Here is a 27,861-nt window from a genome sequence, read left to right as displayed (position 1 = left end):
TGAACAACTCTTTCGTTCGATTACTGTATCTAACCTCAAAATTAAGTTGACCAGATCAGCTACAGCTGATTTCACCAGATTTGCTTACAAAATTAGTCACCAAACTTTGAACCCAGCAGAAATATCATCTTCCCCTTCCAAAGTGGCAGAAAATGCTGTCCACTTTCCACCAATTGTACATTCAGCTTGAAATTACTGGCCTAACCTTGGTATTTTCCCCATTCATATTTCTTACATGAACTTGCAACAGAAATGGTGCAAAACAGCAAGACCTGTTGGAATAGGCAGAAAGGAATTCAAACTTTAATCTGATTGGTTTAATTTTTTTTTAGCAGGAGGAAAAAGAATAAAGTTACAAGATTCTTTTAATATTTTCACAATGTTAAACTAAAACTGAGCTCTAGGCTACATGTGTAAGTAAATCTAGAACACAAAAGGGTTAAATAAGATCTTCTTTTAAGATACAAGAACTTAAGCTTTCTTTACGTTTAACAAACTTCACAGAACAGATACTGCAAAGGAACAACCCCCTCCCCAACTTTTTGTTTAAAGTGAACATTGTCCATAATTCACATGAACTTTAAGTAGTGTTCTCTCAAGAGCCACCTTGAAACCATCTGTGCACTTGTAACGCGATTAAAGAGAATACTAAGGAGGAACAAAATAGCATCTTCAGTATTAATGCAGAAAAGTCTTGTGTATCAATCAGAATGCCCATCAAATGCTATGAGAGGATTTTGTAGGAAAAAAAAAAGTGCGTATCACAGCAGCCACCAAAATCCATGTTTGTGGGTTTTGTTATAAACTCCTCAAGGCATATGTAAGTAATATCCTTCAACAAGTCCCCCTCCCGAGGACCAGTTCCTGAAAACGCAGCACATGACAGAAGATTTTGCTGCTGGTTCCATATTCTTGAATAATAACGATAAGAAAAATCCCCAGATTGCCTTTCGGATAGCTTGCATTTTATAAGGATGGGACACTTCTGATTTGCTTCGTGGTTAATTAATGCTAATACAGTCAGATGCTGAGGATGTGTGTGGAGAGACATATATATTCTTCTTCTGTTTGGGTTTGTTTTTTTTTTTTACATTAGTCGGCTCCTTGTTAAATGCTCCTAGCTGGCAATGTAATTTGGCCTTAAAGAGTTAGTTACCTGTAACAAGTAGAATGGAGGATGAGTCATACAAGCATACTCCCTAAACACTGGGCTTTTTCAAGTGACACCTTACTTCACCCCTCTGATGTTTTATATCTATCTGCCCAGTATTTGAAGATGAGACAAAAATCTTTCCCTCCCTCAGGTTTTCTAACAAATTTACTTGATTGTTAATACCTTGCTAATAGACTGAGAAGCTAAATTCACTCAGGATTAAGCTGGGCCACGTCGGTACAAATCCTTTTTCCCCAGGTAAATCCTACGTGCAGGAGGAGACGTGCTCACTATTACGTTTGCTTTTTTGTTTCCAAGCTGACAAGATCGGTGCAACTCAGCTCAGCTCAACATGACATACCATACGGATCCAAAACGTCCTACTCCATGTAATGCTTTCCACATTCACTTGCTATACTTGCTTTGCAATAGATGTGGGCAGAGATTTTCATGAGAGCGTTCAGCTGCATAGAAAGAGGGCTGGCAGAAGCCCGTTTGATTATCTCATTGACACTCTGGAAGTGAGGAACACAAACTCAATCTGATACAGGGTGATTTACCGGTTGTTCCCCAATACTGTTACTGAATTCCGTTTGCTACAAAATGTCCTTTTTTCCCCCTCCCCCCCAATATATAAGTCTAGCTACAGAAAGTCAGTCTGTAGAATCCAGCCATGGCTACTGTGCTGTGAATTAGCCTTATTTGATCAATTATCAGATACCTGCACTTAGCAAAAGGCAAACAAGAGCCAATCAGGTTTCGGCCGGTGGGAAAGGCTGCACTGCTCAAGGTACGTGGAATCTGTTCACACGACTTGTAGAATCCTTGTGGATGGCATGTAAAAAGTATGCACCATTTACTGCTCTGGGATGGAGTTGGCTTTAAAGTGAGATCATAATTTAACTGAGAAGAAGGAAAAAAGTGAAACCAAAACCCTGATAGGTTCTTTATAGTAAGATAGATATAAAAATTTTTCATAAGAATCTCTGTCCCCTTTTCTTTTTGGCTTCCTGGGAAGAACCAGAAAGATGTTCCTACCCCAACAGAATCCCTGATGCTGGTGACACTGCCTAACTCAAAAGCCACACGCAAGGAAGGCACGAGTGACCAGTCAGGTCTTCTGGGCTTACAGCAGCTGCACTTGCTGCTCTTAGTAGTATTTCACCTCCCCAGGATTCACTAGCTGTGAAGAGGTGAAAGGCTGCACATTAAACAGTTTGTCCGAAAGCCATGTGCATAGCAAACTTTTACACCAGCTTCTATACAACTATTCGTTTTAACTCTGCAGCTGGAATGTTTCCAGCGGTAAGGCTTTTAGAGTGACTCCAGCAATAACAGAAGCCTTTGGATTTTTTTCTTGTTTTGTTTAAATCCACTAGCCATGCTCAAAAATAATATTTCTTCATGTTTTGTTTTTATACGGTGGCTAGCAGGCACCTTAGTAACCAGCCAGAAATCAATTTCAACCACCATCAACCCCTAAACTACAGTACCAGGACGGCTGGCTAAAGAAAGGAAACTGATTGGCTGTAGTCTGAAACTTGCCTAGTACAAGGTGTCTGGCTGACTTTGTCCTAAATAAGGCTAACATTAGTGAACTAAGAGAACAGCATTTGGTTGCAGTCTTGCACTCAGGAACATCCTTCGCCAATGCGCTGGCAAGATCTCCCTACTTTCCGATCCAGTTTCACCATTTTCATAATGGCTTCCTCACGTCCACGGCCCATGTGGTCAAATGTGCAGTCGTGTTGCTCAGGCAGGCGATGTAACATACAGAACACATAACCTGACATGGAAAGGGAGAAGAGAAAACATACAGTTAGGGACTCGGTTAAAGTGGCAGAACCTTACCTCAATCAGAAACGAAGGATCACCTGCTGGGGGATTACTTGGGTCTCAAACATTAATGCCAGCTTTAAGCTTTTACCTGTCTTCCTCACAAGATCTTGATAAATATCTGGTTAATTACATTATTTTAGTGAGTCTTTATCAACACAGCATCAAAGCTCAATTCATAATTAGGTTTGGGGTTTTTATTGCCATCCTCTCATCTTACTGAGGAAGCCCCTGCCCCCCATCATCTAAACTAGGTGTGCCCACATAGTAACAAAGCTCGTGTTTCTCATAAATCCCTGTTCACAAATCTTTCCTACTTCATGTGGAGTTAGTTGACATTTCTGAAATTCATGCCTGTGATACTTCAGGTTGAACTCCCAAGCAGGAATTCAAGTTAGAACCGTGAAATCAAAGCACCTTGCTTCCTCCTCACTGCCAGCACCCCAAGCTGGTAGCGATTGCAGAAGAGTTTGTTGCTCCACTACTACTCCAGTTTGCAGAAGCTTCTTGTCAAGAACTGTTTTGACTCTAACCACGAGGGGTGAACAGGCACTTGACACAGGGACATACCATGCCACATCACCTTGCTCTATAGCTGAAAAGATGAAGGTTATTGTCTCTCTGTTTAAAACTAGTCAGTGTCATTCAGTTTTCCAGGGAGCACACATTTCAGAAACAAACACATCAATGTTTTTTCCTAGGGGTGAGGAGGCCGTCTTCAGTAGCCACCTTTTTCTGGTCCTCAAAGAAAAGCAGGTTTTTTTTTTCTTCTTATGCCCTAACACTTTATAACAGTAAAGAAAATGCATCAAATTTCCTTCCTCTAAAATTAACATTGCATGGTGGTAAGTAGTGTTAACATGATATAATGGAGAAAAGGGTCACACAGTTACAGAGTTCATGTAGCCCACCGTATATGAAACAAAGTATGATATCGCCTACACTGCAATATCTTTCCTGCCTGATAGTGCAAAAAGTATCACTCTGCCTCTCACAGAATGCTTTACATTACTGATATTCCTTGAATGCTCAAAAGACACTAAACCCACTAAGCGATGTTATTTGAGAGAATGACTGAATGTACGTTTGCACATATAAACACACACACACACGTATATATTTATCTCTATACAAAATTGTGTGTGAAGTATTTCCAGCTTCTGGACTATAAAACATCAATTGTAGGAGACAACAATAGGCTACCAGCATGTCTGTGATTGTTAAGAAAACAGAAAGGCAAAAAGTAACACATGCAGAATTATTAAAAAAAAAAGTGAAGGAAAAATTGATTTATCTCTGCTCTTTGTTTCAACAGCACCAGCTGTGAAGAGACACGTCTGTTATCTGTGGCTGGCTTTGAAACTCAGTTCTAAGAACAAAGCAAAAAAGACAAGTTTTCTGTATTGGTATATATGATTCAGAAATGTGGATGGAAAGATGCAGATTGAATTGATATCTGCCTCGCTCCTTGTGATCATTGCCTCCACTTCAGTCTCAGTCTGGGTCATCCCACATCACAATGTGGCAAATATCTTTCTTGAGGAGATAAAAATTCAAGGTCTGACTGGTGAAATGAAAACATCCTTGGACAATAGTTTCAATACCCAACAGGCATTTCACTCAGTTCTCTCTTACAGAAAGCATGGACTGAAGGCTTCTCTTTTTTCTTGAAATAAGACCTCAAATTACTGAACCAGCACCGACTGCAGACACAAGAATACATCAATACCTGACTAGAAGAGCTCACAAATCAAGTTCATCATCGTATGTGCAATGGATGCATAAGAAGTAGATGCAAGAAACCCTGCAGGTATGGACTGGGCTGAAGTTGTTTCAGTCCCTTGTAGGTAAAAACTAGTTTTAAAGTCCTGACAGTTTTAAAGATGCTCTCCACATGGTTAACAATATGTAGAAATGCCAGGAAATGTTATCTAAATGAGATCTTGAACATACATACAATCTTCTACATAGTTTGAACAAGACCCTTTTGACAACTCTATAAAGCTAGTAAGAAAATGCATATACAATGTGATCTATCACTTTTGAACGTGACATTTCAATTGCCCCAACTCCTCATCTCCTGCAAGGCCTCCTGCCTTTTGCAAACCAATATAACTTCATGATGTTCCTTTCTACTTTGCAACCTCTCCAAAGCAATCTGTGCTTTGCCTTACCTTTATTTCTTTTTAGAATACCTTCTAGTTCTTTTTAGAGCATCTGTTCTTGCATAGGAAAATCTGTACTGTATGCTATTCTTATTCCAGATGAAACATGTTATTTATTTTTGCTGTTTGTCAACTAGTTCCTTAAGCATTCTTGAACAGAATTTCAACAACTGCCCACAAAGCACAGCTGGCGATTTTCATTTTCCCATACTATGTGAAAAGTATTTCTAACTTCAGCAACTAAATGATCTCAACTTGTTATTCTTACATCTATTTAAATATGTACTGCTAATTAGAACTGAGAATATCTAATGAAAGAATACCCAAGCATATTTTGAACATGACTAAAATAGTTTTGCATATGTTGGCTGTTTTTATGAAGGGAGTTTATTCTTATTGAATTAGAAATGGGAACTTCTGGAAATCTCATTTTCAAAAGAGAATGCAGAACCTTAGTCCCATTCCTCCAAATGCCTACAAGTCATTTTGAAGATTGGAGTTTGCAGTTTTGTGAGATTTATTTAAGATTTAAAGGACTTGAATACTATTATCTAGTAGCTAGTTGAGTAACAGTAGTTCTGAGCATTTTTTCATTAGTTCAGAGTGGATATATTCAATTCAGTTATTATTTCTATATTCACTCCTTGCTTCACTGGTCTGGAAATCAGAGTGGACATTCTGTGGTCTGTCTGTGCACAATTGCCTGCTGTCATATCATGAGCATCAGTTTTTACAACATTTCCATTATTAACTTAAGTGGACTGGGGCAGAAGGCCAATATACGTACTTTTACTTGGATCCTTAAAACTAATCTTTTCTCCTGAGAATCCTGCTTTTACGGTTATAAAGCAAATTAGATAAATGAACTCTTTACTGTTAAGTTCATTTCGGTTAAGTATCAAACACAGGTTGTCTCCCCTAAAGGACTTTACTGCAGAAACGCTTCTTTTAGCACACTACAACTAAAAGCCAAAATAAATAACTTTCTGCTAGAGGAAAGAGCATTGGGAAAGGGAATCCATCTGCCAACTAAAGTTATCTCAACCAAACATATGCCAGATTTCCACTCCAAGCATTGACAATTCCAGTCTAGTAAATGTAATAATACATCACACAGCACTGCAATTGTTTTCTGATGTTAGAAGTAAACTATGAATCACCTACTCCACAGGCCTCTACTGCAAACATCTTGGAAAAAACATTATGTTCTGCCTCAAGCCTTTGAGCTCCACTAAGCACCCTAAAAACTACTTCATCATACATCACAAAAAAAATCACTTCCATTTTATTGCCAGAGCATAAATGGCCAAAGCCATACAGCTGCGGACCACCTCTACCTTACTTGGACCCATACAGATGAGTGTTTTGCATAGGACACACAAAGGAAGGTGCATTCAAAATAAGATTGTACACAAACAACTGTGAAGTTGCTTTCATCATTCCTGAGGAATCTGCTGGGAAAAGGCAATCGAAATAATCTTCCATATTCAAGACTAGAGAATATTACAGACCTACAGTTAGCTGAGCATGGGTGTGGATGAACAATGACTGCGTTTTCCTCATTGTTGTGTTCAAGAGCTCTGGTTAGATGGGCCTAGGGAATGACAATAAGCAAGAATTTCAACTAAAACTTATGTGTATTTGTTAAATTTATGTCTTCAAATTCTGAAAACAGAACTTGTGAATGCTGTGTGAAGCATCAGAAATATTTCAACTAAATAGCATAATAATCCACAGTGCCAAAGCCAAATGGTAATCAATCTTGGAAGCACTTCTGATTTGGTTATATTTCCTTTTTTTTCTCTTTATTAACTCACGAGAAAGTGGTCAGACTTTCTGGAACATGGCACAAATGCCCAATAATTGGCATACTGCAAACTACCAATGAAGAAGCACAGCACACTGGTGCGTCTACTGTAGTGGATGTCCTTGGCCAGGCATGGAATCCCAGACTCTTCTAATGTAATGCTGGAGAACACAACACTGTTACATAAATTACATAATAGTATAATGGTCCTTGTTGAGTGAATAAGCACTGTGATAGAAAGGAAGCTCTTCCTTCTCCCACACTTTGATTCTGGTCCTGATCTCACAAGACATTCAGAAAGCTGCTAAAAGAAGACAGATTTGTTTTCTTTGTGAGCATGTTTTGAAAAGGGGTGGAAGTGCCAAACAAGCTTATTAAATAATTATACTGCTTACACATTTAAAACATTTAGAACTATCCCTAGTTGTCGAGTATTACCTAAAACCTAGCTACATGGCTGACACAATTACCCTGATATAATTAATATTCATGGCAGTTCCATCTACTGAAGAAAACTGAACCTCACTTATGTAGAGGCACATTTTGACTTCTCTAAGAGCTAAACCATTCAAATATCACTGCTGATGTGAAAACATCAAGTTCATTGTTACCAAGTACCATCATCTTAATTGTTCAAGCTAGACATTTATGTTTTTGTTGCATGCAGTAACTGCTTTGAAAGTTTCATCTTACCTACTACAGCAACCCCCTTTGATTCATTCAAAGAAGCTCCCACTGGTAGGTAAAGAAAGTGAAGTCAATATTACCACATAAAATCAGAGCTTTTGACACTTAAAAATCATCTTACTGGTGTTTCATTCCCAAGTCAAAAGGCAGAAGTTCAAAACTGACAGAATTTGCAGCTCATGCCATTTCCAAATTTTAATTAACAAACAACTTGTGTTTGTATAGATAGTCTATACAAAAGCTCTTCAAAAGCAGTGGCATAGACTTATTCCTGTGTGGAATTCTGAGCTATGTGCTCTGGTTTCTTCACAAGAAATTTTACCACTCATGCTAATTTGAAATTCTAATCGAGAGAGGTTCAAACAGAACTTAAAAATACCTTGTAACATTAAGAGATGAAGGTGCTGCAAAAATCCTCTACCAAATGTGCATTATCTAAGGCGGCACGTGTGAGTCTATACACAGGTTTCTGTGCAAGAACAGATTTTAACGTATCTTTAAAATGTGAGCCTTATCTACAGGATATTACATAACACAAAAAAACCAGGCAGATGAGCCAGCAGACAGATTAGCTCATGCAGTGATACATGCTGCTGCAGTACTGTTCAGAATAATTGGACATCATTCATCAAAACTGTCTAGTAAACCTCTAAACAAAGTTTATGCAACTTGTCCATCTGGAAAGATGACTTAATGTGTTGTAAGGGATACTAACAATAAACTTATTAAAAAAAAGGCAGTCGAGAAATATTGTTTCTGTTTTCAAGACATGAAATAGGTAAGAAATGAATGTAAGAGCAGAACAAATAGCCACCAAGATACAAAGCAAGATCCTAGAGACTTGTACATTGAGTACTTCAGAAAAAAAACCCCACAACCCTTTCTCTCTTGATTTCAATATAACCCAGCTTGCTCCCCTAGGATTTTGGAGACATCCAGCAACGGAAGGACATAAAAGTGTGCTGTGGTCCAGCCCAGAAAAACTTTCAGTGCAGCTTGTATGCACTGCTATTTTATATTGTAAAATATATCCTAAGTCTGCTGATATCTTGTATTACTCTCCTTCTAGACTGCTCTACTCTTGCATATACTCTAATTACGTCTTTGCTCTCTCCTGTGGGGAATGCTCTGCACTGGCATTGTCAGCTTTCATTAAAAAACTCAAGGAACATTCAGTTTTACTGACATACTCTATAAACTCAAACCAAATCCCAAAAAACAACAAGCTTTTGGAAGTAAGCAAGCTAAACTATTCTCCTGTTTTCCTTTCCCAGCTTTGCAAGATGTCATGGACTTTGATTAAGTGCTAAGTAGTTCAGAAGAAGTTGTCTAGGAATCTTGTCAGTCCTTCCCAAGGGGAAAGAAGACTAAGACATGCTATGGTGAAGTATTTTAACCAAATAGATATATTTACTAAAACTCGGTAAGATATAGCTGGAGGCAGTCCTCTGTATCATTTCCACTCCAAGAGGAGGGGATGAGGAATGTTAACCTCTAAGTGCTCAGAGTTAGAAGTCTCTAAATATTAATGCACAGTATCTTAAAAACTGCCCTCTTGAGGTATTTCATTTCCATGTTCCTTCACAAACAGCACAGCTGCAAAAGAGCCATGGGAAACACAGCAGGAAGAAGTGTACGTAACTTACTTTTACTAACCATTTGCTGTAGTCACTGCAACTTAACTTTCAATCTTTTCTCCTTTATATAGATTGTTTATACTTACTCATGACTACCAAAACAATCAATAACTGAATAAAAAGAGTAAAAGAAGAGCGGTGGTATAAAACACCTTAGAATGTTTCTTTCAATCCGCTAATCTGTCCCTGGGACTCGGCATGCACTTGGGCCTTCCATGCTGCTCTTAAGGCAGTCTGTGATGCTACATAAAACTTTATGTCTGAGACCCAGGATGCTTATGAGATGCTGCCAACTCATTTTGTATTTCTGCTACTGGGTTTATGCTCAGGAGAAAAGTAAGGAACAAAGATTTTTAATTTTTTTTCTCTTCTTGCTCTACTCTGCTGTCTACCACAAAGAGAGTAAAGCACTACATATAAGCATGCATTGGAGACAAAAAAGCTATCAGTGTAAAACACTGCTCAGGAAATGAATGGAAGAAACTGTATACAAAAGAAAGATGACATCACCTTAATCCTGTAACAGCCACTGGACAGGTATGGTTAAGGATTCAGTAAAAATTCTTCAGACTGAAAGGCAACGACTTTGTATTTCCACATTTATTCATGGATAAACCTATGTTTCAAAATGTCTCCTATTTTCTTGAAGACTGTAAGCCTGGGAGGCTGCTGTAGGGAGCATGCAAGAGATATGGTTTTGCACTGTGGAGACTCTGCAAAAAATGTTTTATCCCAATTTATGCTACTTTCAAATTCACTTGGCTATTTATCTTACTACTTGCACAGACAGCTGTCAAACTACTTCTTTGTACACTAAACGTGACACAAATTTTGAACACGGAATTTATATTGAAGATAGAGCACATGTTGATTTTATAGGGTTTTTTTGAATCAAGAGTTCTTAAAGAGTTTGTACATAAGACACTATTCCTTGTCTTTAGAACTGAGAACAACAACTTCAAAGAAATGTTTTCCTCTTGTTTATTTGAAGACAGTGTATGTGGAGTAGGAAAAATTAAGAGATGCTACTCTCCTAGATTCAAGTCCTGTTTTTGCTCTAGTGTATACCAACTCCACAGAAGTAGGGAGCATCTCCCGGAATAGAACTGAGGTTTTTAAGAAATTATTTCCGAATTTCATAGAATCCTCAACGAGTAAAAGTGATAAATACAGCATACCTGCTTTGTAATTGTAAACTGCAATTTAAGAAAAAAGAAGTTTGCTGTGGGTCAGGTCTTACTAAGTGCTGCAGGCCTCAGTTAGGATTTTAGCTCAGTTCTACCATGTACCACAAAATAATTGTGATTAAATCTTTTGGTTTGTATGAAATACGTTTATTGCTCTACAGAACATTCGCACATAAGAATAACGTCTTCTACATCACATCTTCTCCACCCCACCATGGATACATGAGCTAAGAGCCAACATCTATCAGAAGTAGCTTAATGGAGCAACTTTGTTACATGATTATTCTGACGGACACAGCATGCAACCAATGCTCACTTCTACAGCTCAGAAGTCACTGACCTACACATTTTACCTGTAGGTTCTCCTTCTAACCTTATCCACCATCCTCAATCTTTTGTCCAAGTTGCAATCCACAATAGTCAGGTACAAGCAGCAGCTGTGACACTACAGGCTGACATACCAGCTAGCACAAATGGTGGGTTACTGCTGTTGTGAAAGTTCTACAGAACTGGGTTATAATCCCAGTTCATCCATTGCCACAGATGCAACTTAACAGAAATCAGCATTTTAATTTGTCACATACTTTCTCAATGTAACTGAAAGAAGACTCAAAGAGACCTGCACATTGTTGAAGCACAAAGGTTCAAAACTAAAAATTTAGATTTTAGGTAACTGAAGTAAGTTTGCGTTTTTCAATAATCATATGATATTGCAACAATATATTGAGGAGGAATTAATATCACTGCTACACTAGTAAAAGGAGCACTCATTGCCATATTTGCAGGGCTGACAACACACTGAAACAAGACTGCACCTCCCATATCATTCTTAGTTTCACAAGGTTATATCCTGTAGGATGTGGAAGAATGAATCCAGAAAAAAACAGGATACACAGTAAAAAAACGGAATTATGGCTAAAAGTGTCTAAGAGAGGACATATAATAAATGAAAGGTAAACCACTATAATAGGTAACACTATTGCAGATCATAGAATCATAGAATGGCGGAGTGGGAAGGGACCTCTAGAGATGGTAGTATTCTTATAAAATTAGGTTCTCCATAGGCTATATCAGCATATAAATATTTGTTTCCTACCATTTAGAGTAGTGTGAAATCTTAAAAAGTCTCCTGAGAAAGGGCAGGTGGATGACAGAGCTATCCCAGTATTAGTGCAGGGCTTTGTGCAGTGAGACATTTCCCAAAGAGCTGGATGAGGATTAATACTTCTAGAATTCTCTCTGCATCAAGCCCATCTGAGCTAATATACTTCTCCCAGAAGCTGAGGATTTAATTAAATGCCAAATTGTACCTAGTAATTTAATTACAATAGCAAGCAATACCAAGTGATTCAATAATGTATGTGTATCATTTTGTTTAGTCCAATGAAAATGCAGAAAAGATAAGGCTACCAATAAAGAGCCGGAATGAAGAATGAAAGGGTCCATACTAACATACTGTACATGTTATGTTAATTCTATCTGTTCTCCTGGATCCTGAATGGATTTTTACTTCAAATCATCACATGCTGAATACGATTCCAGGTTTGACTTTGAGAGTATTTCCTGAACAGTATTATTTATGCCTTGGGTTTAAATAGCTTTTAGAGGTTGCACCATATTGATCCATAGTCAGACAACAGCTAGGCTTGCTGGTCAAATCACCAGAGAGAAGTAGCTCTATTTCTTTTAAACCTAAGTGAAATTTATTTCGTGTTTTTATCCTCTATTTACACTTTATTTCCATGGTCTCTTAGATTTCACATTCTAGTCCATTCAAGCCTTTTATTCCTATAGCCTCTTGCAATCTATTTCAAGAGTAATTCTTCTTCTAACCAAAGAGAAACAGAAGTTCTATTTATATCATAAACAAAAACAAATGCTTAGAGCAAGGTACACTTACTTATGCCCTCTGTTTTTTTTGGTGCAAAGACTTACACAAGATTTCCCTTTCTGCTTGTCCAGATTACGGCAGGACTTCCTGGATACCATTTATGCACATATTTGAGCAACTTTCATAAACTCAGACACAGTTGTTAAATAACAATGGTGAATACCTCTATAGGTAAACATTTTCATTTCAAAAGAGTTAAATAAAGGTATTAATTTTAAAAGCTTACTGAAGAAAATACTCTTAGTGATTAGAATAAACACAAATACAGTTTTTCAGGGCTTGAAACTTTCCTCTAAGGCCAGAAATACTTAATATTAAAAGCCTCCAACAAGCACTAATATTATTCTTTTTACTTTAGTGAAAATTGATGCACACTGATCTTTTATTTCTCTGGAAGGCTCACATGAACCTAGGAGAAAACTCAAACAGAGAAACAGGTAGTCTCAAGTCCCAGTACCTAGCTTTAACATTTTTTTTATAACTTAGATATGGAATGTAAAACCACAGGTGGTATTTTCCTTGAGGTAATATTTTATTTAGTTAGTTTGTAGAGGAAAAAAAACCTCTAGTTCCTGGAAAGAATCCTGACTTTTTAACAGGATTTATCAATCCTGACTTTTTTAAGGTAAATTTGGATAATTCCTTTCAGTATCCTTTTTCTCCTCCCAGTTCTGATGCAGTAATTAGTGTGATTTTTTTTTTTCCTCTACTTCCTCCTAGGAAGAATTTAGACTTTCAACAACAAAATTCACAATTCAAATTTCATGGCCATCACGCCTCCCTACCTAAGCCTTACTGTCCATGGTCAGTTAAACTAGCTGGTAGCATTCCTTTAGGATTTGTCAAATTACTATAGTGTATTTTTGGGCCCTCTGTGTTTACTTCAAATATCAAGCACAATAGCAAAATCAGAACTTATTGAACAAGTATGTTTGATTAGTTTGTGGGGGTGCTTTCCAGGCAGAACGTTCCCTTCTGAGAACAGCTTGCAGCAGCCTCCTGCCAACCAGCAGAAGCTTTCTAAGTGCACAGTCCTGGTGAAGCTGTGATGTGTGTCTGTGAGACTCTGGGTAAGCACGAACATTTTAAAGAAAGGTTTTTAATTAGAAAGAGAGAGCACTTTAACCTTCAAAAAACATGTCTTTAAACATCTGTCAGATAGGTTGCTATTATATTCATTTTTCTAGTAAGAAAAAAATATCTCAGACTGAGCAAATTACTTCCCTGAAGGTACTGAAAGAATTAGATAGAAGGTAGTCTCAGCTACATTTTTAAGTTCAAGTTCACTAGGCCATGTGTCTCTTGTGCATGCAAGACAATTAAAAATTGCATAATCTTTTACTTTATGCATTATGCTTCTTTCTTCTGTAAGCACAGTGTAGATGTGTATGGACAAAGAAACCTAATGTGGCACACCAACAAAATGCCTTTTTTTTCCCCCTCATATAACCACCTGAAAGTTACATACTGGAGGACTTACCACATCATTAGTGCCAAAATAAAAAACCTCTTTTTTTTGTTTTGTTTTAAAAAGGATCACACTAACTTGTTTTCTTTAAGGAGAATTCAAGGACTTAAGAGACTGATAGGCCTATCTGAATTACATGTATTGATTGGGACTACAGGAAGGTAACTAAAAGGCTCAGTATAAGTTACTAACCCAAGAGAGTCACTTGTTGCAAAACTTAGGTAGCATGGTGGGAAAAATCAAAGTCAGACCATGCAGTAAGAAATCTGCATTAGTTGAAGAGGTCAGGGGAAGATACCAGAGTCTTTTCAAACTGTGTTTCACAGTTCCTAATTATGAACAGACCATGAATTCCATTTCCACATTTAAAGCTGTAGCCAGCTTTTCTAAAGCCTTGATACTAAAGTGTTTTTCTGGCTCCTATCCTTGGAACCCATGATACACCAATTAGTCAACTGCTTTTAACCATTTCATTTCTAGTATTTGCAGAATATATATTACTCAGAGAGACCAACATTAGTTAACAGCTCCTACTCCTTACAACTTAAATTATAGTCTTGGGATAACATATTTGTAAAACAAAAGAAAACAACCCTCACCTTTGAGCTTGAATTCAAATACCAACAGTTTTTTCTACTTCCTCACTGGTTTGTTTTTTGTTTTTGTAAAGACATGCAGCAATGTACATGAATATGCCTGGCATTACTGTAATGGCTTAGGCAAAAGTATTGTTCTGGGAGCAACTGTCTTTGGAGAACTGTCAATAGAAGACATCTGAGTTTAGTACATCTTCAGGCCTGGTAGGAAGACTTACCAGCATTATAGTATGGAACCAGTTACTAACAAAATTTCTTTTTCCTTTAATGCTTCTTAACTGGTTTAACTTACTTATTTGGCTCAGTCTCCAGAAGCAGGGCACATACTTAGTTTTAATAAATGGAAGTACAATACATGGTCATGTCCTGAAGCCACTTTGGTTTGTACCAGATAAACCTTATTCATCTAAAAAATGAATTTACCAGTGCCACTACAAATTCTTATCCATAGGAAAAAAAAAAAAAAAATATTGAGTTTTAAGAGGAACATACTCAACATGCTGGACTACTTTTGTCCAAAGATGAAAAAGTTGTCAGAGCTTTTTTTTTTTGCTTATCTAGTCAATTTGTTTCCTTCTTGATGTCCTTTTGAAGATAAGTTCTAAATTAACTGAGTAAATCCAACAATTCCAAATTTATTCTGGCACAAGCTGAACAAGTGCCTCATTTCCTGTGTTTAAGAATGAGCTGCTCCATTATACAAGTTAAAAATCAGCAGCTGTTTTTCTTTCACCTGTTTTATTACTGAAATCACAATGAGACTTGCTGCCACAGTATCTGTAAAAAAGGTACAGTCTTTTCACTGTGGCAATATTTTGTTTCTGACAGCTAACACAAATGCTCAGTGCTTGATGAGTCTGTTCTTTTTTCTACTTACCTCTCTTCTTAGCACAAGAGCATAACAGAAATAAAGTAATAGGTGCTTTTAAATAATCTGAAGAATGTATGTGTAACTTTCCAAGCAACAAATTCTCTTCAGAATGCACTAGACTTTAGACAGGGGTTGGTTTAGGATATAGGATATTTTGTAAGACATATTTGTTTTTAACATTGCTCTAGTGCAAGATAAACATGTTCCCCATGGGTTTATTTCCTCAACACCTTAAGGTCAGTTTTTCTCTGAGCTACTTTTTTCAACTGATGTCTCAAATTTGTAACTGATCACTGTTCACATACAAAGGAACGTGGTGCATTGACACATGTATAAAGACTTCACACGCATTTTTTGGAAATTTTTTTTTTATGAGTCGTCTGAACGTTTTTTTTTCTTATTTGAATAATCAACCAGAGTACCTCTGTTTCTGTCAATGATCCCTTTCATCTAATTCATAGGCATTTATAATTGCCTGTCCTACTGCCTCTATTTTTTTCTGTTTGTTTTCAATCAATGTAGTTAAACGTTCATTTACATGGGGCTTTTTCCACTCTAGGCAAATAATCTTCAGATTACTCAAACACTAATTTTGTTGTTTTACCTTCCTATTTCATATTCTTTCACAGTTCAGGTTCTCCATTATCTTCCTTTGATTTTCCTACATGAATGGTCATCCAAGCCAATTGTACTATGCAACATGTACATCTTGTACTGCTACAGCCTCTTATCTTTATTTTCCATTCTTCCTGCCTCCTCCTCCAATATAAGCAAAGAATCATAGAATCATAGAATGGTCGGGGTTGGAAGGGACCTTTAGAGATCATCTAGTCCAACCCCCCTACAGAAGCAAGAATCTTAAGTGTTTTTATGCACTAACCTTATGTGGAGCAAGCCACAAAGTAGTCAAATACAAATTGATTTAGCAAACATTCAGATATGTTGATTTTCTGTGTTGCTAAGCTGTAGCAAGCAGCTTGCTATTAAACATGTTAAAACTAGAAACTATTTTATGAAGATAATCTTGCCTACTTTGATCACATCTTGATAAGGCATTTCACCAACTTCTAATAAAAATTTAACATGGCATTTATCCAGCATGCATTAAAGTAACATTCAGGACCATCTCTGAGACACCCAGCACACTGTATACCACAAACACTAAAGTCTGTGTCTGTTCCAGAGGCATGCTTTAGTAGTTAAATCTCAGTCACAATAAGCGGCAGTCATTTATCTCGGTGGATAAACTTATATTCACATAAAGTTTCTAAATAATTTGGAAGGAAAGTTAGCCCCTTAACAAAGGAGTCAGTGGTGTGCCCCAACAACGTGCTATGCCCTCATTCCACATAGCAAGTCAGTACTCTGGCTAACCAGCAAATTTGGACTCTTTTTTCCTGACTGAAAAGTCTTATCACTGTAGAGACCATTTGTGAATGTGCATTCCTTCAAATCAAGAAATAGACAAACATCAATGCTTGCAAACATTTCACAATTAAAAACTGAAAATCAACATGTTTTGCCTTCACCCATGCCTGAGGCTAGTAGTTACTGCAGAGTCTCCACTGAGAGCACTGGTGAATTCATAACTGTTCAAGTCTGTCTGCATTCTGGGAAACCATAATTTGTTACAATACAACCTAGGCCAGTAAAACTCCAAAGAAAATCTTTCCTGTCCACACAGGCAAGAAATATCACTATGAACTGTTCGATCCAATTGTACTATAACTGACAAGTTACTTGGAAAATCTGATCAAACAGAAAAGTTTCAACATCTTCTCATCCTATTAAGCATCTACCCTGGCCAAAGACCACAAAAAGCCTCTACATTCGTATCTGATGAGCACACAAACAAATCAGTAACATCTCTCTGAGGGACTGCTACCGGAAGCTTCAGCTAGGCTTACCTTCCAGGGACCGTTACCTTGGCCACACCATTGATTGCCAAGAGTCCTGGGTAGAGGGAGCCTGAGCTATAGATGTGTCCATTAAGATGTGACCTACAAATAGCAAACCATTCCATTGAACTAATTTTTTCTTTAATTGATGACTAAGGCTGGATCTAACATGAGAGATGTGAAATTCCTTTGCTGCTCACCTAGAATGTTCTCATACATCTTATGCAATTCCAACAACATTAAAGACCACTGGAGACTTCTGTGTGTTGCCTTTACATAGCAAGTGATGCCAGAACTACTTTTTGCCATAAATTACTAAGCCTCTGCCATAAAATTAAGCTACACTTTCTGTGTAAGTAATTTCTATGACTCAGAAGCTTACAGCTTGGTATCTTCTAAAAGCATACACCACTTTTTTAGTGGTGACATACTTCTAGTCAAGTAATAGACAAGGTCCATAAATTGAAAGTGTAATTTGGAAAAAATCAACCTGACTTCTTCTAAAATACATTTCAGTATTCTGTGTTATATAGCTACTTTCACTCAATGTCCTTAGTTTTAAGCAAGTTTGTGATAACCATTTGTTTATTACATCACTGAACTGACAAATCAATTTTCTGATCAAGGATCATAGGCAATTGATTTTGGATTGCTTAGACTTGCAGCAGAAATGCTATAATACAACATAACTTGAAGGACATGATTCCAGTAATTCCTGATGATATAACTGCCTAGCAGATGCAATATTAAATAAATACATTATTTCAATACAATTGTTACCCATCACAAGACATTAAACTTTTTAAAGACCCACTCCAAACTAGAGAACATTGCTGTCTGGAAAACATGTCCAGTGTAACTGTCACCTAGAAACATTTCATAGGAAGCTGGTTTTCCTCTAGTAGTGTTGATTTAAAGGTTATCCAGTCAGAGAGGCACGAAATGAGAATTCATTTCAAAATTTCTCTTTCTTACTGAAGCCTGCAAAGTGCATCAGCAATTAACAATTCCTATCACTTCCTCCAGTTCGCTGTGTGAAAGGCTCAGAACTCGTCTTACAAATTGCTCTTTTGAAGATCAAAGGGAAGCCGAATTTGTCTGTGTGTGCTCTGGATGAGTTTGTAATTTACTGGAACTTTCAGAGGAGGCTTGGCAGCACGCTCGTTTGACAGCCCCAGGGTAGAGGATTCAGGGGAGCTCTGTGACTCTTTCCTTCTGAGTTCCTTCCTTGCCTTTAATTGGCACCTCATTAGAAATTAATGAAAATGACATCCTCTGTTCTTCCTGCTCCAGGCACAGAATGCTACAAAAAGGCCCATCACAATTCATAATGCATTCAATTTATATAGCAATGGCTCTTAAGCATTATTTATGAGATGTGACTTTCTTGTCAGCAGTTAATAACTTGTACAGAGTGGAAGCAGAATGAAAAAAGATCCTGAGAGTATGTGTGTATGAAAATAAACAAATCTTTCTACAGAAAAATCTTGTGTTTGAATTTGAAGAACATTTACTGGAACTCCTTTCTCAGTAGAGAATTGTTTTTCCTTATGGCAAAGCCCTGCAGCACTGTCAAATCTGTCTAAAATTCCATGTAGTGGCAAGGAAACAAGCTCAGCAGCATCAGCTCTTTCTGGACAGGTCTTACAAGAGGCAGCAGAGCCAATACCACAGTTTCCTACAGACCTCAGAGTTCGGTGTAAAATCTCAGGTGGAAATTAGCAGGCCACTCTGCTCCCTTTTAAAAAAGTTGTGCCCCATTGGACAAGTCCCTGTTATGCTGGATTAATATCTGCAGGTACGTCTATATTAAAACATTGTCCAGTATACATAGATTTTTCTTTCCACTACGTCTCACTAAACAGCTCACTACAAGAGTCACTAGGACACATAAGCAAAAAAAAGGAGATTTCCAACACTTTTAACATTAGGACAAGAAGAAGTGTAACAGCAAGCAATAAAATTGCTGTTCTGTGCAGTCTTAAAGAATTAATTTGGATTTTAACAATAGTATTTCAGACACAGCTTTGGAAGAACATAATATTTATGTGGTTAATCCTTTTTCCTTACATTCAAGCAAACACACACATTTGTCCTTCTCAAGATCATGTCTGCCTTTTTATCGATTCTAACCGTCAGAACTTTCTGTTGAAAGTTGAGGCTTTTCTACTTTTTTCTCATTGGTTCAGTTAAGGATTAAGATATCAATAAACTTAATAGCAGTGGTCCAAAGACCAGATAAAACAATGTTCTACCTTAGCCATTACTTCTAAAGAATATCCATGCTTATTTTACACCAGTTGATTTAATGTCTGACACTTCCAGTTAAACATGCGTCGTTACCTGAGCTTCACATTGTGACAAAAAGGAAAACCTGAGCACATACAGATTTAGGAAACACTTAAAATGAGTGAGAATTTTCCCATATTTAATTTTGCACATATGTGCAAATATGCACATATTTGCTATATTTTTAATGTCCTATTTCCCACCACCCCATACCAAGTGGTTTTGATCTGGTTTGTCATTCATGACCTGAAGCAACCTAATTCTACACATGGTAGGGCAAAATTAATGACAATGGTTTCTAAGGCATATTCTTTCAAAATGGCTAAAGCTTCATGCAGGTTGGTAAAGCCATTTATGTGGTGTGATGCTGAGATGACCTGTGTGGCTTGGTGGCAGGGTTTTGTTGCTTCTTGTTAGTATTAAAAGTATGTAGTGCAGGGTATGCCTGCTTTCACATCACACAATAGCATTTCATCACAGATAACACATATGCATTGAATACAGCATAATAAAACATTACAGCTGTACTGGAAACCCAAAAAGATCTCCAGTCTCTTCAGCCATGTTATAAAAATGGAAATAGACTCCTGCCTTCCACTTCTCTCACTGAATATGTGGAATATAAATGTTTATCACATGGTCAAGGGAGGTTCTCCTCCCCCTCTCCTCTGCCCTGGTGATTCCTCATCTCAAGTCCTGTGTCCAGCTCTGGGGCTCCCCAGGTCAAGAGGGACAGGGGGGAACCGCTGGAGAGAGTCCAGTGCAGGGCCAGCAAGATGATCAAGGGACTGGAACATCTTTCATACGAGGAAAGGTTGCGGGAACTGGGGCTGTTTATTTAGTCTAGAGAAGAGGAGATTGAGGGGGATCTCATTAATATTTACAAATGTCTAAATGGTGGATGTCAGGAGGTTGGGGCATCCCTTTTTTTTTTCATTGTATCCAGTGACAGGACAAGGGGTAATGGAAAAAGCAGCTGGAACACAAAAAGTTTTGCTTAAACATAAGGAAAAATTATTTTACTGTGAGAGATGACAGAACACTGGCAGAGGCTGCCTAGGAAGGCTGTGGAGTCTCCTTCTCTGGACATGTTCCTGACATACTCTTGATCTAGGTGGACCATTTTTTAGCAGGGGTGTTGGACTAGATGATCTCTAAGGTCCCTTCCAACCCTACCATTCTAAGATTCTATGATCCTGTCTAATATGTAACGTAGGAATGTAAATTTTCATTTCCTCAGATTTTTTTGTTTCCTTTTTGTGTTTACTAATAGATTTTATGAACTTAAACAGAATATATCCAGTAAAAAAAAAAAAAAAAAAAAAAAAATTCCTAAACCATTTTTATGGCAACAATGTTGCATTAAAAATTGCTTCAAGGAAGCTTGAACAACTAGATTTTTGTTATCCAGTTTATGGAAAAAAGTCAGAGATCTTGTTTTATTATTTTAAAAATACTACTAATCAGTGGAAAGATTTTTTAAAAGTTGCTTTCAACTTCATTGCTCTTACACAGCTTCAATTTTGCACAATCATTGTCATCTTTTCTCCACTCCTCCCCAAACTTGTAAAACTCTCCTGCTCCCAATATTAGGGAGGATACTTCTAATTCAGTCATGTACCTGTGAGCAGTCTTAGTCATTTGATCTGTGACAGCATCAGATCAAGAAGCAGATCATCCTGTCTCCACCATGCTGAGCACAAAGACTCATACCAAACAATGTTGCTGATAGCACCAAATTTCTTTGGTTTGATAAAAATCTTACTGGATACCTCAAAGTCTTCAGACACATGATTTTCATAAGAAGAATTTCAACATGACAGCTTTTAATTTCATGTTTGGTGGCTTCTGCAGCTACCTGAAAAGGATCTGTAGTGAGGTGGGGGTCAATCTCTTCTCTCCAGTAATGGATGACACAAGGAAATGGATTTAAGTTGCATTAGGGGACATTTAGATTGGACATTAGGAAGAACATTTTCACCAAGAGGGTTTTTGAGCATTGAAATGTACTGCCCAGGGAGGTGGTGGGGTTACCATCCCTGGAGATATTTAAAAGATGAGGTGCTGAGGAATATTTTTTGGTTTAGTGGTGGGCCTGACAGTGTGAGGTTAGTGGTTAGATTTGATGATCCTAACGGTCCTTCCTTTAAGAAAATCATGATTCTATGATTCATGGATAACGTATGTTAATTGTGGCAATGTTCCAATATCTGAAACAAAGACTGTCTCATGTCTCAAAGAGCACAAAACAACAACCACTAAAGGCTGCAGGTAGATAAGATGCTAAACAAAAGAACAAAGGATAACACAGAATCTTTGCAGCTATTGCTCCTCTTCACTTGTAATTAGGTATTCAATATAAAATTTATTAATTAACTCTAACTTAGCATCGCCAAGCCTCCCACTGCTGCTCAGAAAGACATGTCTTCTATCCAACAAACATTTTAATACCATGCTCCACATTTCACAGGTATAATGTGAAAGACACCTATCATCTATGGAAAACCTTTGGAAACTATCCCCTTGCTGAGACACAATGAAGAACTAAACAAACTTCTCCAAATGTATCGATATAAGCATGGTCAGAGAGCACAGGTGTAATGCTTTCAACACATGATAATTAGCAGGTAAAATTACCGTGTGCATTATCACTGGGTCTGATGAGTACATTTAAACCAGTTATGAACACAATTGTTCCATGAAGGAGATGGCATCTCCTCTGGAATCTAGTCACATTAATTGTTGTTTCAGAAAGATTACTTGCATGTAATGTGAAACCCCAAATTAGCTGTGTGCATGAGATTATCATCCTCAATTCAATTAGCTGAAAGGTGTCATCGACTTAGGCAAAGTCAGGTTGGATGATTAAGTATTTTGAACAGGTCTTCCCTCCCTCAACAGCTAAGTCTGAGAGTGAAAAAAATTTCAGTTAGATTTTTTTTTTCTTTTAATGTTGACCTATGTTCTTTTAAGCCGTGTAAAAACCTTGTCATCTTTGCGTATTTACTGATGTACTTTGTGTCTTTTCTCCTATCAAGTGGGTATGATGCTCTCTCGCCTTACAGGGACTTCTGAAACTAAATTCATTAACATCTGAGATCTCTTGAGACAATGCAGTACATTAAGGCCAAAGTTTTAAAAGCAAAATTAGACAGGAACTAATTATAACTTTTGGCTACCAGTGAAAGCTACAGCTTCTCTCTGAAGTATCTCTGAAAGATTAAAAAAACTGCAAGTGTTCTCTCTTCCCACCTCTGATACAGATCCGGAGCATGGCTGCATTAGAAAGCCAGATGCTACTGACAGACAGTACTCACCACAGCGACATGATCCCAGTTCCTGCTGTACTAGCTCCAGTTTTGTTTGGCACTGGAAGCATCGGCGTCTACTCTTCTGTTTGGATCGACTGGTTTCTTCAGGCCTGTCATTACTGTCATCCAGTAGCCGTGGCCGTTTCACGGGAGAAGCTTCATTCTCCGACTGTGAATCTGTTGTATTCACAACAAATATTTTAGGAAAAATATTAGAACTTCCTTGCTGAGGCATCCCTTTGGGCAGATTGAAGGTATATTGCTTTCAGCTGGGGTCATCACCAAGCAGCATGATACTTCTCATTCTATTGCATATACGCACTTTCTTAACAATGAAAATGAGCATCAAGTAAAGAACAAATTATCTTTGTTCACTATAAGAACCCCTCCTGCTGGCAGAACTGAATAGAAAACGAAGTGATTAGTTTCCTTCCAGTCATGGCTGGGTCATATAGAGACACACGTAGAGTACACATCATGCTAAACAATTGCAGGCTTCATCTGTCAGCTCATTTACTGTCTCTCATATGCCTTCGTCATTCTCCCTGAGCAAACTAACTGAAGAAGGCTGCTGCTGAAAAACAACTGAAAGCAAGTTCTACCCATTTCCTCTCTGGGCAGGAGGGAGATTTTTAAGGCATGTAAATTATCTCTCTTATGACCGAAGGAGCTACACGAAATCACCATATCGTGCATCCTTCTCTTCCCACATGGATAACAATTTAAATCTAAATTAGTATACATAAACAATACAAACCCAAACAAAATAAGCACAGCTTGTATATGCATGCTATAAATTCAAAGTGCTCAGCCATTTTTAAAGAATACTATCTGCATTTATAACTTTATTTCCTTATAAGCTGAAATTTATAGTGTGTAGAAAGCCTTAAGAAGATAAAGTTCAGGACTATGTTACTTCAGTTACTGTTGTGTCCTTTTTTGTTGTTTGGGTGATTGGTTTTTTTTCTTCTACAATAAACAGTATATTGACCAGGGCTTTAGAGTAGCAAGAAAAGCACATTATTGCTAGAAGATGGGATGCCGAAGCTTTATTGGGTGGCATGTCAGAGGCAGTGGATTTCAGTAGATCTGCCACTCTGCAATCTCAGTCAGGTCAGGCTAGAAAAGATATTTTCCCTTCTCAAACCTCTAGAAAGCAGAATCAGTTCTGTATTTCTTTTCAATAGAAGCTGGAAATAAATTAAATCCAAGCTATACTAAAAATTAATTTGTTTGTTGCAGCATTGTAAGGAAACTAACTGCTGAAAGCCATTACTGCAGTCAGTCAGTGTTCTAGTGCAAGGTAGTGATGAAGGAAGACAAAATAAAACAAAGAACATTTGCTCAGTTAAATCCATTTTGAAAGGACAGTAATCCAACAAACAGCAAGATAACTGTATCTTTCTTGGCAGGGTGGTATCCTATTTAACATGTTTTTACCTTTCCATTGTGTGGTGTCCAGTGCTTATGGGAAAAATGCCTGCTTTGTGTTAGCTAGATTAGCCAGGAAAAGACAACTGCCATGGCTAAAACATTGTCCATACGCTTGTTATTTCAATGACCTTATCTGATCCACTGTTTATCAATATTACCACTTTCCTTCAGCAAATACCTAAGTCAGACTAGGAATACCTGCAAGCTTTTCCCTCTGGGGTATGCTCTACTACTATCTTTACCTGGTTCCTCACGTGCAATATAAAAGGAGTCACTTTTCTTACCTGTATTTCAGACAATGTCTCATAGTGTTTTTACAGTTGTTGGACTCCAATGTTACAGCCATTACAAATACATAACTTACCTTACTTGAGTCTACTTTATTTCTGTCACATTGCTTTTAAGATATGCAAAAACATGTGCCTGGCTTTACAAAGTCTCCACATCTGACATTCCACAGAAAAGTGAATCTCTTTACGCACAGCATACAGGTGATAAGGTTTTTTTTAATGCTGCAATAAGTTTATCTGATGTGTGCCTCAATACAGCCTTTTTTTTTGATCAATGTAATAGATTACAATTTAGACCTAGACCTAAACTAACATTCAGTACGCAACGTATGCCACTTCTGCATGCCTAGCTGTGCCTTGACAGGGAGAAGAAAGTAGTGCATAATGAATCAATACAGTCATGGAACAACTAGTCCTCTCTTAAATTCAATCTTAGCAGAAGATGATCCAAGAGAAAGACTGTCTGAATAGACTGCCTGACTCTCTGAACAGTGATCCTGACTCATACTCCAAGGCAACACTCCTGTCACATACACTTATTTTTTAGAGTGCCTGCAAGAGCAGGCTAGCCTTGACTGGCTGACCCAGGGTGCAGCAAAAAACTGTTCCGGCCCACCTTGTTGCCCAAGATGGGGAAATACATGATTTGCAATTTATTCGTTACTCAGAGAAATAGACACGCTGCTATTCTGAAATAGCTACATCCCACACATCTTTGCTTCTGGAAACATAAGCCATTCTGCTAGTTCTCAGAGGCAAATTTGGCATCCTGAATTAAGCCAATGGAAACTGTAGTGGTCTGCTTATAATAAAGTCTCAATAAGGGATTCATGTGTATGAGTCAACAAGTATCTGATCAGTTAATGAAGCCATGTGCCTTAATGAGAAAAATAGCTATCCCAAGTCAGGCTACTAGTCCTATAATTAAAATATTTAATTATACATTTCCTGTTGATTGGTAATTATTAACTGAATATTAATGTAACTTGGTTAATATGACAGAAATTAAAATTTAGCTATCTCATTTTTTAAAATGTAAATCTTTGTGCCATAAATAAAACAGTGTTAACACTAAGGTAAACTTACCGGACTTTCAGGTTAAGTGACAGCTATCTGATCAATGGCTGCACCACACCTTAAACATGCAAGCCCAAGCTAACCCTTATTACAAACCAAACAGTACGCATGCCTACATCTTCTCATGGGCAAGTACATAGAGAGAGTACAAAGCATAGATAAGAAACCAGAACTTTTGGATTCTGTACCACATGCATTTCTTCCAGATCACATTTCCTTCCACAATACTGACACAAACAATACAAGATAAAACAAATCTTCCAGCACCTGGAATCTTGTAATAGTAAACTTTGGAGATCTGACAACAAAATGAAATTGTCATGGGTAGCTTTAATACCTGCATGGCAGAAAAAATCCCAGCCTCTAGGAATGAAGTGTTGCAACTAGACTCAAGAGCAAACTCTCAGTGTGAACTATTAAACAATCAAAAATGTCTACGAAGAAGAGGATTCTTTCAGCCAATAACTGACTGTGGCCTTCCTCAGAAGGATGGTTCATGCAACAAGAATTACTTCTTGCTTTGCTTTTAAGAAATATTTTCTACACTCAACTTGATTTTACAATTATACCTAAACCAACAAATACCCACTATAAGGGAAAAAAACCTCAACCTTCTGCAGATGCAGATGTCCTCATTGAAACCTTCTTTCATCTGCAGATGTCAAGTACCATAAACCTCTCTAAAAATGAGAATAGAGATGAGACATTCCCAGAATTTCACAGAGAAATTGCTCAGCAGAGTAACTGCCATTGACACTCCTCCAATTGCAATTTTACTTCAGAATTAAGAAACAAGGATTCTTCTAATCTATATGTGATGAGGGAGATTCTTCTAATTGAGGTGATTACCAAATTCCCATTTGAAATAAGAGAATGAAGTCAGTCAGCTGAGCAATATTGAAACTGGAGGCTTGTCTAGAAACAAGAAGCAGTAGTGTTCCTAAAAATTCTGTTATGTCTTGGAGACAAACTCATGTTTGTTCCTTACTGTCACTGTTCTTGTCTTCATTACTCATGTTCTCCCCTCAAAATTTTCAAATAAATGGTGTTACAATTGTTAGAGCTGAATCCCACTCTCTTACTCTCCTGCCACAGAGGAGTTTGCAGGCTGCACATGCACGGCTTCACTAATAATCATGACAGCTCTTTCATGGTGAGAGGATGGGAAGCCCAGCTAAGATGTGGGCTCAGAAAATGTAACAGGGAAGGAGGAAAGAGATGGAAGGGTAGTAAGAGAAAGAAAAGCCCTCCTCTGCTACTGCTCGCTTCAGGAATGAGATGAATCTACTTAATCTCTGGTTGCATGACAGCTTTTGAGGCAGTCACATTTATTTTTCTTTACATAAAGAATCCATCGCACTGACAGACTGACATTTAAGATCTCTGCTGCCTGTGCAAACACCAGTAGGAATTATAATTAATGAACCCTCAAACATCACTGCCATCTCCTCTGAAACTACTCTAAATGGAGCTTGAGCTGTTAAAACCTCTGTCCAAGAAGAAACTTGCATGGTCATAGACAATGATTACATAACAGGGCTTAACTATAGTTTAGACCAATGCCTTCTCGCCAGTTTCTAGGATTTTGGATCCTTCTCCTTTATTATTCCATTTTTAGATGAGGGATTATTTAATTCCCTGGCATATTGACTATGCATTAGAAATTTTGTCTAAAGGAAACTGCCTCTTTACAAATTTTTCCTATCACATTTACCAGAATCATCATTTAAAATCATCTCATCTACTTCAAATGAACCTAAAATTAACATAGTTGTTCCAAACCCCATAGACTTGTTGACTATTAATGAAGAGACAGAAATTCAAGATTAACATTTTATGAGTCAAATTTGAGAACTGTGACTGCCTCAGTTTCTCCCTGTTGCTGTATAACGCTGTGGAAAGAGTTATTTTGAAACTGGTGTTTACATTGAGATGAACATCTTGTTCTCTTGTGCAATCATGACTGTATCTCAAAGCTGCGTCAGAAGCCTAAGCATGCACTTCTCTGGAAGTACTCATGTTCATAGAAATTCATTTATTTTGTGAATTCACGACAATTTTTCTTAACACACTACAGACAGATATCCCAAAAAATCTTACATAAACCCTTTGGTAACATTTATCACGCGATCCCTTTCCTAGTATCATTCACTGCCCTCAGCATCATCATTTCACTGACTCATTTTTTCCCCTCCATAGAGTTTAAAAGCAATTGTGCTGAAAGTCATCGTCCCTATACAATGTGGAACAGGAAGAGTTCTATA

General features: G+C 37.6%; 1 protein-coding gene across 2 annotated transcripts in view; it reads right to left on the bottom strand.

The window, feature by feature from the left end:
• Nucleotides 1-275: 275 nt before the first annotated feature.
• Nucleotides 276-27,861, bottom strand: part of ZFAND3 (zinc finger AN1-type containing 3) — a 138,584-nt gene continuing 110,998 nt past the window's right edge. For both annotated transcript variants that reach the window (XM_061991262.1, XM_061991263.1), the window contains 2 exons: nucleotides 22,803-22,973; nucleotides 276-2,939 (listed from right to left, as the gene is read on the bottom strand). In XM_061991262.1, coding sequence (XP_061847246.1) covers nucleotides 2,785-2,939; nucleotides 22,803-22,973 — 326 coding nt within the window. In that variant the 3' untranslated portion in view covers nucleotides 276-2,784. The remainder of the gene's footprint in view (nucleotides 2,940-22,802; nucleotides 22,974-27,861) is intronic.

The sequence above is a fragment of the Colius striatus genome, chromosome 2 (genome assembly GCF_028858725.1).
Source record: "Colius striatus isolate bColStr4 chromosome 2, bColStr4.1.hap1, whole genome shotgun sequence".
Taxonomy (NCBI): domain Eukaryota; kingdom Metazoa; phylum Chordata; class Aves; order Coliiformes; family Coliidae; genus Colius; species Colius striatus.
This window is presented reverse-complemented; position numbering and strand designations above follow the sequence as displayed.